The 19,465-nt window shown below is 43.2% G+C and overlaps 1 protein-coding gene across 2 annotated transcripts in view; it reads right to left on the bottom strand.

The window, feature by feature from the left end:
• Nucleotides 1-13,539, bottom strand: part of CMIP (c-Maf inducing protein) — a 131,448-nt gene extending 117,909 nt beyond the window's left edge. Inside the window, exon 1 of one of the 2 annotated variants that reach the window (XM_065848373.2) lies at nucleotides 12,583-13,539. In XM_065848373.2, the coding sequence (XP_065704445.1) occupies nucleotides 12,583-12,879 (297 nt within the window). In that variant the 5' untranslated portion in view covers nucleotides 12,880-13,539. The remainder of the gene's footprint in view (nucleotides 1-12,582) is intronic. The other variant, XM_065848374.2, reaches the window with a different exon arrangement.
• Nucleotides 13,540-19,465: the final 5,926 nt, after the last annotated feature.

Genomic DNA, 19,465 nt, shown 5'->3' on the forward strand with positions numbered 1-19,465 from the left:
AGTCAAAAAGCTTCCACCACCACAGTCACTAACGCGGAGACTTCCCTTTTCGGCTGGAGCACACAGATCTGATTAACTTGAAGCTGCTTTGTTTAAATTTTTCATATCATCGCTTCCTTTCTTTCCCTTCCCCCTTCAAGTCCACTCAGGCCGTGCTGTAGCACCATAAGCACACACAGCCCGCACAATATACAGGTAACATGGATAGCTAGTGCTGCCTCAATCCTGACTCAGCCCAGGTTTAAAACCAACCAAACTACACACCAGCCCTAAGGTTTAAAGCAACAGAGGATTTGTCTTATGTTTGGGCAAGCACCATGGAGGGCTCAGTGTTTCCCATGTCTTCTGTCTCCATGAGAGAGCAGCTTTATAAACAGTCAACTCCCACAACAGATTTGATTTCAGCAGATTTAAAGTACATTAGTCAACCCAAGTCACCAGGGACATTTGAAATAACTTACAATAAATCAGAGATTAATTTCAAGGGAGGCAGTGACATAGCACCAAAAGAACTGTACGGTAGCGTTAGGAGAGGAACAATTAGCAATATTTCTCGATGCCCATAATTTTTTCACCATAAACATGAGAGCAAGACAGTGTTACAGTCTTCAGGCAAATACTGGGCTCTGAAGGCAAACTGGTTACCTAGAACAGGTATGTCAATATTTAATACCAAAACACGTCTGGTCCTGCACATTTCATGTAATTTCAAGCTTTTCCAGCTTTATTTCCCTTTCCATTCACAGCAGTCACTAAAGATGAATTACCTAACCTTAGAAAACGTGCTTTCAGTCAGAGAAGACGCGTTGATTGTGTCCATACTTTCACCTTCAGCAAATAAGGTCTATGCCAGCACAAGTTTTATGTTTTCTTCAAAGTCCACATTATTTGGATGTGAAGTGGATGGGATATTTGGTGCCAGGACTCCACTCAAGCCACTTGTTCCTCAGGGAGAGGAAGAAGAGCCCATTCTGCGCCTCTGCATGTCAGGCTACTTTTTAGTTAAAAATTTTAAAGCTTTCCTCAAAAGTCACCATAATAGCAGCAACCAAGAAAAAGAAAAGAACACCATCAACCCTGAAGAATTTCAAAGAACCATGAAGAGTTGAAAGAAAACCTAAACACAGTAATGACTAATCATTTGTACTTGCATAGTATCTTTCATCAATGCTCTTCACTTCCATATACCAGCAAGAAAACTGGCTGCATTTCATAACAAAAAGCAACACGGATGCTACTTTAAGGCCTTAACTACACAGCTGGTGTTGCTATTCCTTTACTTTTCCCGCACTTAAAGAATAAGCTGAAGCTCCTTTTCCAATCCCATAGTCTTGCTCCTATAACCTTTTTACTAAAGGCAGTAGTTTACAGCAAATGCATAGATTTTCTTCTGGTTTAAACAATGACTGAATGACATCTGTAACATGATGTTGGTTTCTCTTTCTCCAGACATCCAAATAAACCTCTCTGTTCTATGTTACTGTTGGTTAAAGAACACGATTGCTTCATTGAACATTCTTCAGATTCCACAGGGAATCAACGAGTACCCAAACTACATCCATTTGACTACAAACAAGACAACGACATGGATGGATCTCACTCAACACATCCATCAAAGCAGAAACCTCTCTTGTGCAACTACCTTTTCAAGTCGCCAAGAACAACCCAGATTCCCAGCAAGAATAAATGCATAGCTACCAGAAAAATATCTGCACATTGCATCAGTTTACTCCAATGGCTCATCCATCCACTACTCCAGAGTCCACGTAACTTTCTGCTTTCAGTTTCCTATCTTCTTCCAGCTTACAGTGTAACAAGAGAGAAATGTAATGTTTTGTTTTGTAATGTAATGTAATGTTTTGAGATGCCTCTGCAATCACATTATAAACAAAGGTGGTAAATTAAATCCAATGTATGAAAAGGGAGAGAGAACTGCTGATTGTTTTTCAAAAATGGATCACTTTTGTAGTAATTTTGCAAGATCACTCTCATCCTGAACCTTTCAGTGTAGTCGGGGTTTCCCTGACTTCCTACTTCTGAAATAACTCTTAGCCTCTAAAGCAAAAGCAAAGTGGTAGTTTGTCAGAAGGGACTATCAGGAGCATATACAAAGCATCCAGGCCACCGAGAGCAAGAGACTGAAACTGATTGGCACCTGGTTCCCCAACAGATATTTTCTTTGCAGGAAGATTGAAGGGTAGTAAGAAGAGCACAACACCCTAAGGCTTGCTGTCAGTCACTCTCCCACGCTCGGACTGATTTTTTAATGAGATTTACAACCATTATGAAAATGAATAGCCATCAAAATCAGGAGGGAAGATGCAGCCTGGCCAGGAAGACAAAGAAACTTTGTTTTTCCTCCAACTCCTACCAGTGATTTATCGTGAACAGGAGGGGAAGGCACTCCAGCTGATCCTATCAGGACATGCAGCTGATTCTTGGTGCCCAACCTCAGACGCTCCAGAATGAACCACAGATGCACACACCAACTGAGCAGGGACTGCAAATCAACCATGAACCAACAGTAGCAGACATGTCTGAAAGGTCCCATCTACATTTATTTGTCTTTTTGTTTTCCCCACGTATAAAACCACTGACCATAAAGCACTTTGAGACAGCTGAAGCACAATGAAGTTGAAACCCAAGGACTTGTAGAATGAAGTCATCATACTGTCATCCAAAAGTCATTTTTTTCTGATTGTTTTAAAGGGCAAAAATAATCCATCTTCTTTTTGTTGTTGTTGTTGTTGTTGTTCAGAGAAGGTCAAACAGACATTCATATTTATGGAAAACATACACACCCTTAGTATTTTGATTAAAAAGTTCAATTCCACTTGGCAAGTTTCAGAAGCTTCTTTTAAAAAGCAGTTTCTACTTTACTATTAATAATGCCCATCCCTGAAAAATGGATAACGAAGTCATTCAGTCTTATTTTAGGTGCTTGCACAGACAGAACAAAAACATTGCTTGCTCACAATACGCACTAATTGTATTACAGCAGCAAACACAAAACTCCGTGGTACAACAGAACCTCATTACAACAGGAACCAGACATGGTAAGAGACACCTGCCAACCCCAAAAGCTTATATTTAAATAGCCAAAACAGACAAAGACTTAGAAGAAAGTACCATGTAGAAAACAGCAATATCACAGCTTTACCACTGAGAAATATCCACTCCATATCATTTGAAATCTACTGTTGGGGACACAGCATGGATATCCTCAGGTTTGGGGGGAGGGGGGAAATAAAGTTTTCTTTTAAAAATTATCCAAACTGCCTACCTGCACACGCAATTACTTAATTTTGCTCAGTTAGATGTTAATTGTCTATACATAAATAAAGGAGGAGGCAACTTTGTTTACAAAATTCTTGCCTCACCTTTTGGTTAACACCACCAGGAATCTCATCCATAAAATATGCATGGACATCTGTACACTTCAAAACTATGCACAACTTACTTATAAATAAGAGGAAAAAAAGTTATTTTGCAATTATTTGCAAGCACAGTTCTTCTTTAGGTCTAAGAAATATATTATATAAAATAATTACATTCGGGAATACAATTGTGTATTCTCAAAAAACCCCTCTGATTTAGCTCAATCTCAGCTTTCTTCAGGCAACATTTATTGTACCACATGTGGCATCTTTCTAAACAAAATCTCACAAAACCTGGGTGCTTTGAGTTTTCAAAAGAAGAAAAGTATTTTATTTTATTCAGTTTTTCTTTAAGTACTGGAAACCCAAGATGCAAAAGCCCCTTAGTGATAGTTCCAAGCATTCAACATCACCATTCTTAGTATCATCAAATTAGAGATCTGGAGTTTGAGAAGCATTGGATATTCATTTTTTATTCATCTTTTTTTGAAGCCCTGGTTATTACTCTTCTCCTCAATGAGAGTGAAAGCAATTTTTCCTTTTACATTTTCCATCCAGTGAGAAAAATCACACAATCTCTCAGTTGCAAGAACAAGAACCCTGGGGAACCTGCAACATACTTGGAAATTGCAAGAGCTCTTACCGCTGAAACGAGTGGTAATTCTGAGCAGACAAGGCAGAGACACTTCAAAGGCCCATGAAAGGTTTATCCCATTTTAAACCTCACACTTTGCCACTGGCTCCAAAGTGAAAATGGCTACAGGTGTGAATATCAAGCAAAGTAACAGCAGAACCAGAAGCACTGTCTTCCTGTGCCTCTGAGAAACCGGGGGCAGCTGCGCCTATAGAGGATTCACCCTCGTGCAAGCTTCAGCCAGGACCACGTACCATGGCAGGATCACAGCAAATTTCAAGACCAAAGAGAACAATTTGCAGTAAGAAACATTTTTTTTTTCCTTAATAAACCTCTATTGTCCAGGGAGAACAGACAGGAGGAGCTGGCACTTGCCCTGCGGAGCGGAGCAACCAGCAGGACCTTTCTGGGAATCTGAAGGACGTGCACCCCAGCGAGCCAGACCACGTACCCCTCCATCACTGACAGCAGCTGGTTCTCCGACCATGGTACAATGACTTTTCAGGGATGTGAATTAAAAAAAAAAAAAAAACAAACCTACAATAAAACACACATACACCATCAACACACCTTGCTTGCTCTGTCAGTAATTATATTTGCTGATCCACCACAACTCTGCTGAACAATTAAACATTAATACACCACAGCAAATCGCATGTGTTTTCCCCAGCTTTTCAGGAGCTGAAGATGCAGAGGAAGCACTTGGTCCCATAGTCCATCACACCTTGAAGATGCTCATTGCTGCCCTTGCCAGGGCCAGACTGCGTTGAGCACACATTGGCATAAAATGGGTGCAATATCAACAGCTTCTATACCAGTTCTGTCCAACAGGGAAACTTCCAGCACACCTCTTGCCCATAAAAGAGCCACTTATCCTAGTGCAGGCTGCTCAACGTCTCGAGATCTGCCAAGCAAAGACAAAAAGTGGGGCTCTACTTTGCAGAAAGCTGTACAAGCCATCGCCCCCAACCAGCAGCCAACCTGAAAGCTGCACCGTGATCTCTCGCTGAACCTTCCTGGGCTTCTGAACAGCATATCCTGCCATTCACATTACAGGCAATGAATGGTAATCCCCCTCCTCAAATTACCCTACTGATTTCAACAGAGCGAGACCAAGAATGTACGTGACCGACTGTACTTCCAGTTCAGATTTTACTCGCTGCAACTTGACGAGTTTCTTGAGCCCAATTAGTAACAGACACACATCTAGCAGATGTGCTCAAATCCAGGAAAAAATATGACCTTTTTAAAAATATATCTAAAAATAAGGAAAAATACTTAAAATTATTTTTAAATATACTGAAAACTTAGATTCAGGTAGAAGGAAATAGCCTTCACTCATGCCCTGGACACCACATTCTGCAATTTGGCATGTTACCTGCTTTTGGATTTCCCATTCTATTGGCCCCGTCCCATCAGTCACAAGATGGCCCAAGAGGCAAAGTCAAGAAATCACTTTAAGTACTGGAAATGCCAGTATTGGTAACATCCAAGGTCCACAAACCCTGAAACAAGGCCTCCTCCTCCAAAACCTAGAGAATATTGTTATATTCCCTAATTTTTAAGCCTCTGAAGTGAAGGCCTTTTAATTTGGCATCTGGTTCTGACTTCTTCATGTTTTCCTCCACAACCACAAGAGCTAAAACTTCACTCACCATTGACGTGTTTGGTTATAATGTATGCTTTTCAATTGTCTTTCTCCTTTCCTGGTATTGCCCCTGCATTCTGAAATATTGTGCAAAACAGGAAAATTGTACGCAATGATTTAATAATACATTGTTTTTGGCAGCAATTCCAGCCTACAATGTTCCCCTCTCTCTTCTTCCTCAACAGCCTGGCAGACTATAGGCTGAAACAGATCCCTGATCCAGTTAAAAGACAACAAATCTGCAAAAGGTTCACACAGCGAAGTGTTCCTCAGCCAGTTCATGTAGTTTTTCTCAATTTGACCCTGCAAACTGTTAAGTCCATACAAGAGACAGACCGAAACAGCACGGCACAGATGCAAACATGACCGGCACAGGCCAGGACTACCTAAGACAGACTTACTGCAAATGACACTATCAGATTGTGCAAAGGAAATTATTTTCTTGAGTGTACACACATGCTCAAGCGCTTTATATGGGTTATACATGCTAAAGTATCAATCATCTTCAGACACGTTATTATTTATGGAATTAAGCACTATATGTCTACAAACACATGCAGGCACAGAACAAAACTGTTGCAACTAGCACTGCTCAAAACACTAACAAACAAGCCACAATCTACTCATGCAACCCACAATCTAATTGCTTCTGAAGACTCCAAAAGGCTTGAACTATTTGAGGTAAGTCTCTTCTTTCATCAGTCCTATGTGGAGAGGTGAGACAACCAACCCTATCAGTCCAGCCAGGCATACTAACACAGAAGGAAATGAGAGAAGCCACTTTATTGTATCACGTTAAAGCTCCCAAGTTGTCTAGGAACTTCAAAAGTACAAACAAATTATATGCAATAAGTTTAACAGCTCCAAAATAATAAATAAATAAATAATTAAATAGATCACTCCTCTCTATGTTCTAAACCTACCACCTTTTTCCTCCAAACACATCCCTCAGTGTCCACAGTTCTGCCAACGATTTGGGTGGGACCAAGACTTCAGCCTCTGTTCTCCCACCCTTGCTAACACCTCAAACCTGAGATTGCAAACCCGAACGCTGATGCAGACGGGACTCTCAGCCCAGCCTTCCACCGCTGAAAAATTGAGCATCCTTTTTGTGTTTCACAGAGTCATAAAATCATAAAATGGCTTGGGTCAGAATGGACCTTTAAGGATCATCTAGACCAATCCCTCTGCCATGGGCAAGGACATCTTCCACTAGATAAAGTCACTCCAAGTCTATCCAACCTGACCTTGAGCACTTCCAATGATGGGGCATCCACAACTTCTCCGGACAGCACATCCCTTCCTAGAAGGACTTCAATGACCTAGAAAACTCTTCCCATAACTAATTACCACGTTCCACTACAAGAAAAATGAAGATGATCTCACAGTTCCACAGAGGCCCAGCCCGTGAGGGACGCTGAGCTCCTCCGGTCCCACTCCAACGCAGGATCAGGTCCCTGTTGAGGACCAGACGCAATTCACCAGCATCCTCAGGGGACCATTACCACCACATCTCTATTCCCCAGCCAAAATGAAAAAATTAGGCAGAAGTAATTCTGAGTATCCTTTTTATTTCTGCTCCTAAACATGTAAAATTTACTGGGTGGGTGTTAACACTAATAGCCTTAAGAGTTCTCACTCTATCAATGAATATACCTTCTGTTTTCATATTTTATATAAGCTCTGTGACATATAAACACGTACCTTAACACTACTGACTTATAAATATGCTTTTTAACCACTGCAGGAACTATATATTTAAAGGTATGCTTGGTAGGTATTAAACAACTCTAAAGAAACATCATTTTAGGTTTTCTTATGCCAAGGTACAACCTAATATAGCAATAACATAAGCTTGTTACAATGGAGGAATATTCCATTAAATCATTGAGTCTTCAGAAAAATTTGGGTTTCATTAATGCAGGCACACTTCTGAAACAGAATCTCAATTTCAACAGCATAGATAACCTGGAGCAATTTGTTCTCAAATTGCAGAGAATTCTACATTATCATGAGTTGTATGCAAATTACGAGATTCAGTGCTCTCTCTCATGTGCCTGAAGAAAAGGCCTGATAGATAACAACAGGGTAGCCCAGAATAAGCAAAAACATGTACACCCAAAACCCTGGGTACCACTCTTATCAAATGAAAACAATCATTTACAATGGTAAACAATGAGAAATATTATTTTTAAACAGTAATTTAGCATTCCATTGTTATAACGGCTTAAAAAATTATCTTAAATTGCTTTGTTATTTATGTGTTCATACTTATTTATACACGTAATGATGGTAGGCCCATCAAGCTAGTTTTAAGTCACATTCGCAGAGCCCCATCAATAGCACGGGACTTAAGGACAGTACTGGGTTTACCAAACAGGCTATTTACTTTTTAATATTATTATTATTATAGCTAATTCATAATCATTCTGTTTGGAATGTGGATAACACTACAATATTCCCTTTCCAGGAAAGCTGAAAAAAAATTATTCTTATAAGATTGTTTTGAAACTTCTGAGCTCTGCATAATACTTCCCACTTAGGCTAAGTGTTTTTCAAGGGAAATTTAATTTTTAAAAGCGTGTTTTTCTAACTAATGGGAACCTGCACTAAAGTAAACAACGAGTTCGGCTTGATAGGAATTTTTGTTCTATCTTTACCAAAAGAAGGAAGGAAAGACATGTAATAGCGTGCTGAAACACATGCAGTAGCAGAATTGTTGAATTTTAAAACACAGTTAGAAGACAATTTTCTACTCCACTTCTCCTATTTGAAACAGATCATCTTGCCCTGCCTCATTTAATATTAATTGGGTATGTTTTTGTTGCTAGAAGAAAATATAAATGCAGTTCCCTAATCCACTTATGTTCTTGTTTCAAATATATTTCTGATTTGCTAGCTTGTCAATAAACTATTGTCCCCATACATCACTTTCGTATAGAAAAAAAAGTTTAAAACACACTCAGATCTTTCCAGGATTGTCACCAGCTCTGAATATAACGTTACATTACAGCCACCTTACCTGCCAAGGCAAAACCAAGAAAGGTGAAACGGGCACAAAAAGCCAAAGTTTCCACCTCCTCGAGGGATATTAATAAGTAACTTCATGGTTTCAATTATGTCTTATCTTCCCAGATGGGAATTCAAGAGGTCATCCCCAGCCAGTGAAAATGAATCCCTTTTTTATTCTTTCCTTGTCTGTTGTGCATACATACGTATCACAAGTCTTTCTTGCAACCCAGGACTTGAAAACTCACTGTCCTGCACATCTACACCCAACCGGTGTAAGAAAAAGAATAAAAGAGAAAAACTGGGCAGAGACACGAAAGGGCCAAGGCAGGAGGATATTAAAGGCGTGGAAGTTCAGTTACAAGGCTACTTTTAAACTACTAAAAATGGAATTTTAACATTTCTGCTGCAGATAGCCATAGGGTTATTCCTCACACACACGGGGGAAAACAAAAAATCACACAAGAAATATTAAATTGGATTTTATTTCTGCCTTTGTTTTTACTACAACTGCCCTTCAAGCTGTGCAAGGACAGACCTCACTGGCAAAAAAAAAAATGAGTAAGGGCACTACATTTGAGTTCAGTAGGTGCTTATAAAACAAATATTATTCCTCCCATGGGGAAGAAAGTCAGATCATCCCCAGGCAAGCTGTTGTCTGGCAAACAAAGTTTCTAAGTATCAAAATTTCCTACTGGGACTTTAGCATTCACATCAATTTTTAAAAAAAAATAAATAAATAAATCTGTGTTTACTTTCACCAAAAAGACCTTCACCAGAATGAAAACCTGGACAAGATGTGAGTGAAACTATAACGGTGAAACTGTACTATATTTAACCCATTCTTTGAGAAATGAGAAACATGAAGCAAACAATGGAAACAACACGTAAATCAGATAAAGTCCCTACACCTACAGTTATGGGACTCTCCACAAGGTAATACCTTCCCATTTGTTAACTGAGCGCATGTATCAATTCGGAATACAAGTATTAATATTCTTTTTTTATTAACACGAACTTATTTTAAGCAGTCACTTGTGATGTCAGAAAAAGCGCTTTGCAGAGAACATGTTTTTTTTCCTCCTGAAACTTTGCTAAAATAAGATGGTCTAACACTTGTTCCATTGCATTCTTGCCTAGCGCTTCTGCTACAGAAAGCTGTCTTGTCAGCACTAAATATTTAGCTGCCTAATTAAACAATGGAAATAGTCACTTCTCACAAAAAAACCTGTGGGGAGCGTCTTATTATATAGACTTGTATACAGGCACATACAGTGTCTACACGTGGAAAAAACTACAGATGAGTAATCCATATACAAAATAATGCTAACTCTTATACTGCAGCCTGGACATTGGCAAGTAAGAGCTTATGGGGAGAAGACTTCACATATGTTTCTCAAATGACAATAAAAAGGCTAGAAAGTGCATAGAATCAACAAATAACTTACCCGCTGTACTCAGGGGCATAATTTGCCCGATCTGGACTTAGCTGTCATTACAACTTTTGCTTTCAAATGCAAAACAAAGTGATGTTATTTTCCTGTTCAATTTTATTCATGTTACATAGAATGCAGTAAAACTTGTCATGCCAGAGGATTTGCAAAGGGATGATGTGAAGATTAATTACTGGCTGCTCATAGAGCACCCTGCTTGTGGAAAGCCCTATGTGTAAAAATGACCTTGTTATCAAAGTTGTTGAGTGCTCCTGATGCTCACTTTCAATGGGCGGTATGGATATTTTTCTACAGCTCTTGAAAACCAAATTAGTTTGCATTTAAATATCTACCTACAGTTCCAGGAGGTTTTGGCATTTTGCCTGTACCCTACTTCCGTAGGGGGTAAGGGTTGAACTACCGCTTAATTTTGCTTAAAACACATCTTTTCAGATTGAAATTTAAAAAGAGTAAAATCTAGATATCATAGAACCAATATCTGAAAGATACCTGTTAAATGTACTTATACATTCAGGCAACAAGTGAAAGTGGATCTTATCCTATTGCCCTAATTACTCCCTGGAAACCAAAGACACTACTTGAAATAATGAAGGACGGATATTTCTGCGAACAACAGTATTTACTTGGTGAGTTAGCGGTGGAAAAAAAATGATAAGGCGCAAGACCCAGCAGGAAGAGCACTGCTTAAACAAAATGGAGCCTGCGATGGTACGTACAATGTTTTAGTATCTTCTTGCTATTTATATACATAAAATAATTAAGAATGAGAACACCTCAACATTAATTAAAGCACAGCCTCACAGGACTACAGAAATTCTTTCGGAGATGGTTTCTCTGGTGACAGCTTTGCCAGCGAGCAGAGCTTGACGTCGCCCGCACAAACACAACTTCACGCCTGGCGTTGCCACATCGCAGAGATTCACGTCTGAAGCACAATCGTGCCTCTCTCTGCCGGTATCCTGCTCTGCTCAGAAATAACCAGTGACAGATCCTGCCAGGAAAACGCCTCATCTCCACTGATATTCAACTTCCCCTCTACGCTGACGGTATCTTAACGCAATGAAGAACTGCAAAAGCTCCTTCTGTTTCTGTCTTTTGGGGGTTTTCTCCAGCAATGCTTGACCGAGGGCTCCTTCTCCCTTTACACAGTAGTTCTATCAAAGAAAGAAAAATATTCCCTCGGAAACATCCTCGACAGCCCAGTGTTAACGGCCAGCAGAGCTGACATTGTGGCACAAAAAACAGAGCTCCGTGAGAACAGGCAGCTGGCCTACCTGAAGGTTAAAGGAGCTCCCACTGAAAACCTGCTCTGAATACTCGCTCACGATGCATTTACACACACCACGTCTCTGCGTACCGGAGTGTGAAAAAATCCAACCTCCGAGCACAGCCCAGACTGGGTGAAACCCACTGAAATACACCATTAACAGAAATGCACACAAAAGCCAATCCACTCGCTCATATCACCGGTGTCCTATAGGAAGGCCAGAATGAAGCCATTGAGAGAAACGAGACGTTAACATATAAATCAAAAAAGGACACAACTGAAGCACTGAATGATTAAAAATCTGTGTAAAATATGTTTTGTGAGTTATGATAATTGATATTAGACAAAATTTGGGTGTAGTCACATCACATACTAATATTCAAATAACACTGTCCATGAAATTTTAACTTGTACATGTAAATATAAATCCTATTTTTAAAGACTGTATCTGTTTATTGCACATCTTTTGCACTGTTGATATCACCCTCTCGCATTTTTCTCTTGCATCATTTTCCATCAGGAAGAAAACCCTGAAGGAATCTCCATATTTTACGATCACATCGACAGCATCTGGGCAGGTTATGTGACCACCAAATCAGAGCCCCAAGACCAGGCCTAAAACAAAGCAGAGCAAAGCCTGTGCAAACCCGGAGCCTTTGCTCTCCCATGAAAAGCATCTTCCACCTCCCTCACCTCCAACTTGGCCAGCTTGCCAGCAGATAGATCTGCCGGTTCAGATAGAAATGGATCGGCATGGCGATTTCATGTCAGTGGCATGTTAGGGAGGGAGGAATTAAAAACAAGAAGGGAAAATAATAATAGTAATAGTAATAATAATAATAATAATATTACTAATAATAATAGTAATAATAATAATAAATATTAGACTTACTCAAAAAAGACCCACTGAAACTACCAAATTAAATATCCCTAGGATTACAAAGGGGAAAAAAATCCCCGCAGGCATTCCGGGATTCTCGCAAGCCGAGCCCCCCCTCGCACACCGACCCCCCTCGGGGGGGCCCGCACGGCCCGGCGGCCACGGCACAAAGGCGCGGGCAGTTCCCCCGCAACGCGCCCCCGGCCCCGCGGCAGCTCAGTCCCCGCAGATGCCCCGCGGGGCGGGGAAGCCGCCGGGGCCGCGCTGTGTCCGCCCCCCGCGGCGGTACCGGCGGGCCCGGCCGGGCTCTTACCGTGGCCGAGGCGACGCTGTTGTCCGCCAGGGTCAAGTGGTGCGGCTCCCACCGCCGCAGGAACTTGGAGGTGAGGATCTTGCTGAGAAACGTCCGGGGGTGCCGGATGACACACACCTGGATGTCCCCCTCCTGCAGCAGCTTGTACCTCATGCCGTTGCAGTGGAGCAGGGCTCTCCGGCACGGCGCGGCACCCATTTTATTCCCCTCGGGAGCGGACATCTCGCCCAGCAGCGGCTTGCTCTCCTCGGTCTGCCTGCGGTCGCTGCCCCCGCCGGAGCCGCCGGTGCGATCCATGGCAGCCCCGCGGGTCGGGGGTGGCGCTCGGCGGCGGCCGCCCCGGGGAGACCGGTCTCTACGGGCGGCAGAGACGGGTATACCAAATAAAATTACAAATAATTTAAAAAACAAAACAAAAAAATCCAACCCCACGCGGCGGATTTAAAAAAAAAAATAACGAAAAATTTAAAAAAAAATGTCCGGGAAGATGGGGGAAGGGATTGAACCGCACCGGAGCGGAGAGAAGGGGGGAAAAGGGAAGCGATAAAAATCCCTATTCAAACTTCCAAATCCGCCCCCGGCGGGTCCCCCTCGCGGCTCTCAGAGCGCCGCGTCCATGCTCGCGGGTGGGCGCCGGCCGAGCGGAGGGTCGGCTCCCGGCGGGGGCGGCAGACAAAAGCCGGCGGTGGGGGCTCCTGACGGCGGCGGCGGCGGGGGAAGCTGCGGGGCGTCCGGCCGCGGTTCCTTCCTTCCCCCCGGGGCGTGTGCGCGGGAGCGTGCGGCGGGCGCGCGTGTGCATGTATGTGGGTGCGGGTGAGCGTCCGTGGGTGCGGGCGTGGGGGGGGGGGGGAACGTGTGTGTCCACGCTCGCCGCCGCCGCCGCCGCGGGAGGAGGAGGAGGCGGCGAGAGGAGCGAGCGCTGCCGATCAGCCTCTCTCGCCGGAGCGGCTCCGGGAGCAGCCGATTGGTTCCGAGGGAGTCATGTGCCGCCCTCGCTGACGTCAATGGCCGCCGAAGCCGCTTAGGGCAGCGGCGGCGAGAGGTGCGCGGGAAGCGCTGGGGCTGTTGTGCCTGCTTCTCCATTCTCCGTTTTTCTCCTCACAGGGGCCGCGTCGTCCCCGTCCCCCTTCAGCCGCGTCCCTCGGCGGGGCGGCCGCCCCGCCGAGGGACGCGGCTGAAGGGGGACGGGGACGACGCGGCGCCACCCGCCTGGTCGATGTCACTTCACCAGTGGCTCCCGCTGGTGTTCGTGTCCCTGTGGCTCGATGGAGAAAGGATGGCGGGGGAGCCCGGGGGTGATCACAGAATCACAGAATGTCATGGATTGGAAGGGACCCCGAAAGCTCATCCAGTGCAATCCCCCCGCCAGAGCAGGAACACCCAGCTGAGGTTCCACAGGAAGGTGTCCAGGCGGGTTTGAATGTCTGCAGAGAAGGAGACTCCACAACCTCCCTGGGCAGCCTGGGCCAGGCTCTGCCACCCTCACTGAGAAGCAGCTTCTTCTCATATTTAAGTGGAACCTCCTGTGTTCCAGTTTGTACCCATTGCCCCTAGTCCTATCATTGGGTGTCACCAAGAAGAGCCTGGCTCCATCCTCCTGACACCCTTTACGTTTTTATAAACATTAATGAGATCACTCCTCAGTCTCCTCCAGGCTAAAGAGACCCAGCTCCCTCAGCCTTGCTGGTATGGTGCTGAACAGAACAATTGTTTGTAAATTTAAAAGAATTATTAAAAAAATACCCTCCCTTCTAAGATCTCTAAACCGCTCAGTAATGCCGTGTGCAGTATGGCTGCCACATCAAAAGAGATTGTACCATTCATACTTGATTTAAAAGATAGTGGTAGACCTTGAATCCCGTTTCCAATTTCCTCCGTAGAACAAGGTTAGGACCAACAAAAAAATTACGTTTCATATAATTCATGCACATGCCATTAAACTGTGGAACTCACCATGGTGGGTAGTGCAGCGGTCCAGAATTTAGGAGGAATTTATAGCGCTGTTTCACTTGACACTTCTGAAACATTTGAAGAAAGTATAAACCTTCATGCTTAAAAGTTTAAGCTCATCTCTAGTTGAGGGAGGTTGGGAAAGGGATGATCTGCTTTGGGATGAGATTATTGTTTCTCAGCGTGTACCTGTGTTGGGTTTCTGGTGGCATCTCCAAGTGCAATAGCTCTCAAATGAGACGTGATGATGCTGGGTGAGGTACCAGCAGTTACAAACTCTTCCATCTGTTAAATTCGCATCACAAGTCACTCAGATTATCTGTTGGAGAGGGGAGCTGCAATTGGGAGGGTTTGGGAGCCTTTGCCATAACGCCTTTTGTAGTGGCTGCTGTCAAGGACAATACACATGAACTAGCCAGACCACAACTGCTGTGAGCACGTCCATTAGATGTGCTATTATAGAGCTGTGGTGTTGAAACAGGCTTGCACTTGACAGGAGAATTGCTGTTTAAACAGGTTTGTTCAGGAAGGAAGGTTTTTGTAATGTATCAATTAGTAGCAAATTCGAGGGATACTTTTGTTGCATGTGAGCATCAAAATAGTTTCTAAAAAGCTAGGAAGTCTCCGGAGTACTTCTAAGTACCAGTTCATAGAACGATGCAGAATTACACAATGACATGAATAATACAACCAACAGGAAGACAAAAGTCTCTTTTATAGAGGTTCAAATTGTCAGTATCTCATAGCCCTGGTAATTACTTACCTCCTGAACTTAAACAAACTGACTGATCGTTGTGCACTAGCCATTACAGGCGGTTCCCACAGAGCTTTGTATGCTGTATACTGCTGGGGGTGAATGACGCACGCGTTTACACTGAAATAAAACCAGATCTACTCATACCTGTGAATATGCGTGGATCTGCAACAAAAATAACAATAATAAAGTCTTGCAAACCAAATCTTTAAAAGACAGCTTTGTTTAGATGTAAGCTTTTTACTGCAGGAACTGTCTGTTTCTAGGAGTTCCTGGGGTGCTGAATCCAAGGGAGACCTGTTCTTGTATGACCTGCAGCACTGCTCTGGTACGAAAAATAGTAGCGTCAATCGTAGGGCTATTTGCAGACATCCACCTGCACCAATGCTTCGACCAGCAAGAACTGCAACCTGCGTGATTATCTTGGTGAAAGTTTGTGCGAACTATCCACCTGCTCAAACCACTCCTTTAAATCTACCACAGTTGTCATCTCTGAGAGCTGCTCACCAGTGGGAGGATGGCATGTAAAGATTGTGGTGTTCTTAGGTGAATTTCCTGGCAAATTAGAGCAGATATTTTCCACTTTTGTTCCACAGAAAGCAGCGAAAAAAGCGAGGCTGGTCTATAGCGGTTAACACACATGTTACCTGAAAGGATCCAAGCCTCCACTGGGAATCCACCGTTCCAAAATGTTGAAATCCACCGAGATATTGCAAAAGCACAGTGCATCAGGCAGCGCCGCTGCTAGCAACCCTTGTTGGGGACAGAGGTCCGAGTCCTCCGCAGCGCTCTGTGCTTGCAGCTCCTGCTGCATCCCCAGCTCACAACCTGCAGGTGTTCTCTGCGAGGTAAACTCAGCACAGAACGATAAGATCAAGGTATGAAATCTCACATCGCCTGGCAGAACACGGCAACTGAAAACCCTGTCTAGACAAGTGAAATTGAAACGCACAGCTTGCTGAAACGCACCGTAGCCATCCAACCTGCAGTAAATGGCTGGTGTGTGACCCAGGGCTGGACACATTAACACCTCTTCTTGTGTCCCTTCTAAATTATACTGAGCAGAAGTTGTATGAATGGCATTCCCAGCTTCATGTTTTTCCAGTCTTCCTCTTCTAACTCTACACAGCCCAATAGACATCTCAGGTATACATGCTTGGAAAAATTCCAAGGTGGAATTTGGGAGTTGCTATATGGTTTGTTTTTCTCCCCAGAATCTAATCTTTATGAGCAAATCCAACCAGAATTTTATTGTGAAAGTGGGACATAATCATTCAAATAATAAACACTGAGCAAATAATTCATAATAAATAGGACATCAGTGAAAATGTACCTCTAGCTACTAACAAGGTGCTTATGGGCATGCTGTCAGTTTTGAATAATTCAAGAATTTGTGAGGCTTTCTATGAAATATTTCTGTGCTAGAACAGAAAGGCAGGCTTTGGAAATGAAAATCAAGTAGTTTATTTAGTATTGTTGATATTACTACCAAGTAGAAGCTTTTTCATAACAATCATGGCCTGTAGGTACAGGTCAGATTTGAAGGGGGAGAGTCAGAAAGAGACTTGTCCCATTCTGTGGAAATACCAGTGCAATTGGTCCAAAAGGAGAGTGGGGCTGGCAGGGAAGCAGGCAGAGGTGAAGATGTGTCCTCCAGGAGAGAGGCCAGTGGCAGGAGGACAGTCCAGATCCACCCGCCAGTCCTGTGCGCTGCTCCTGAGCTCTGCCCTTTCCTTTGCACTTCTTTGTAACTTGCTCTTAGTATTCACTGCCAGGTCATAGTTGGTTTTGTAAACCAAAGCATCACTTGAGGAAAATCACTGCAGCCTGGGAAACGGGGATATCCCCACCATGCAGTTTTAGACAGACTTCCAGGTAAGTGACAGAATAATAGGTTTAGACTCTTTTTCCCCTCCTCAAAATTACCAAGTCTGTTGTTGTCTGTATTGTTCAGAATATTCATCTGCTCATATGCCTGTGAAACCAGAAAGGCCCATGAGCACAATCATCTGGAAATTCCAGCTGCAATTCCAATCTTAAGAAAAAACACTTTTTGCGTATTTCCAGCCTTTGGTCTCTTGCCTGTCTACACTCACGTCAATCAGGTGTTCTGCAGAGGTCACTCCTGGCTGCCAAAACAGAAGCACTGGCCTGACATACCTTCTTAAGCTTGGTAACACCCTCTGATAACCATGTGTTGAAACAAAAACAATGTCATATTCTGACAAAGAAAAGACAGGGATTTGTAAGTAGTGCTCAGTGCCAATAATACAGGTTGCATAGCAGTGGGGGGCTTGGAAAACCCATGAGAAAACACTTGAGATGCCAAAACCCACGCAGGAAAAAAAAATATTGCCTAAAGGAGAGTTTGAGAGTAAACCCATGCAGTGGCATTAGGGGACAATGTGTGCGAGGGAATGAAGGAGCAGCTGTGGAAAGGGACAGATAGAAGCTTTGAGATGCCTTGACAGGGGACGCACTTTCCCAGGGAGAAAGCACCCTCCCCGAAGGGGCCTGGCTGGATTTGTAGTACGCTTTCAAAGAGAAAACCAGAAAAAGGTACAAAATAAGCCGTTACTCCACCTTTGAATTATTCCTAATTCATTTTACAGAACTACAGTATTAACAGTTGTTCTGGCAAACTCTTTTTTCAGTCAAAGAGGAAAGAAAAGAAATCTCCTTTTATTGTCTCACTGAAATTTTCTGTTGGGGGCTGTAAGGGCCTACCGCATTCATGCTTTCTGTAAAAATACCCACTGCTCGTCTGCTCAACATGTCCCTGAGAGTTGCCCATACAGAGATGTGGGACGGACACAGTTTTTCCAAACACCAGGAATTCCCAGCTTGTATTCAATATCCATTTAGACTCTTACACAGCAGCTGTCCCTCTCATCTTCAAATCCTCGATGCGTATTAAAGATAATGGAGCTTTCTTCCCTTATTCGCAGAGGTGCTGTGCGGATTATGGAATTCATTAGTCAATGCTTGCAAATTGCCATTGTTGACTCAGAGCAAATTCCTGCTATCAGACTCACTAGTCAGCTCATTTTCATAACAATGCTGCATTGTTAAAAATACTTTTAAACCATTCTTTAGTGAAACCGGGGAATACAACACATTCAAGCAAACACATAAAACATAAGAGATGCTGCATCAGTAATGCTGGAAGTCCTGCTTTTGAAGTTTGTTTAAATTAATCAGCATGATAGTGTTAAGAGAATTCAGCAAGTCACAAAGCATTGTTTCCCAAAAGAAGTGATTGGCATTTAAAACCTAACTAGATAAAGATTAAAGAAACCCACCCTCCAAGGAGCAGTTCTGTAGTTGCCCCTAAGGGGAGGAAGGGCTTGACTAGGGCACCGCTGATCACAGACACATAAAATTAAGATTGCATTTGTAAGCACCTCTTTCTTCTTTCCCAAATTTCTCACCACCCACTTCTCCCAAGCCTAACATCAGTTTTGGAGGACACCTCACAGGTGGAGTAGTAAGAGAAGAATCAGACTCTGACGTGAACTTATAATTCTCTGGCATCTCTGACATTCAGATTCCTCCTGCTCTCCCGTTTACTCAGTCTCGTAGGTCTTGTTTTCCCAGCTGATGCACATTACACTACGGGGCTAACTGCATGCCACGCAGACTCCGGTGACAAATATATCTTTGATTCCTCACTGACATATGCACACTTCTGAGTGCATGATGCAGAAATCGCACTTTTTTTCCTGCCTGTCATCTTCAGATGTTCTGATGTAGGGGGATGTAGGATGAAGCTGGTGGCATCAATTGCTAGAAGGAGTCTGCCATCTGCTGATCTGAACAGCACTCCAGTCCAGCTCTTACCTGATCTGATAGGAGCAGGATGGAGCACTGGACAAAGTAAGATATATCTGAACAGAAGCAGCATTAATAGACTTGCTGTGGTGAAGGCATTTTTTTAAGTAGAAAGAGGAAGTCTCAGGTCTATAATCTCAGGTCTAGGTCTAAATTGGACAAACAGAAACAAAGAGACAACTAAAATAAACGAAAGAGTAGACAGGAAGGAAACAGGCAGAAGATAAAAAGAAGAGAGGGAAGAGCCTGAAATGCCTTTTCTGCTTTGCTGCACCCGATCAGACACCGTAGTTAAGGTGTCAGTTGTCCTTCCCCTTCCAAGGGACAACAGCCCAAACTGGTAAACTT

The sequence above is a fragment of the Patagioenas fasciata genome, chromosome 13, assembly GCF_037038585.1.
Source record: "Patagioenas fasciata isolate bPatFas1 chromosome 13, bPatFas1.hap1, whole genome shotgun sequence".
Taxonomy (NCBI): domain Eukaryota; kingdom Metazoa; phylum Chordata; class Aves; order Columbiformes; family Columbidae; genus Patagioenas; species Patagioenas fasciata.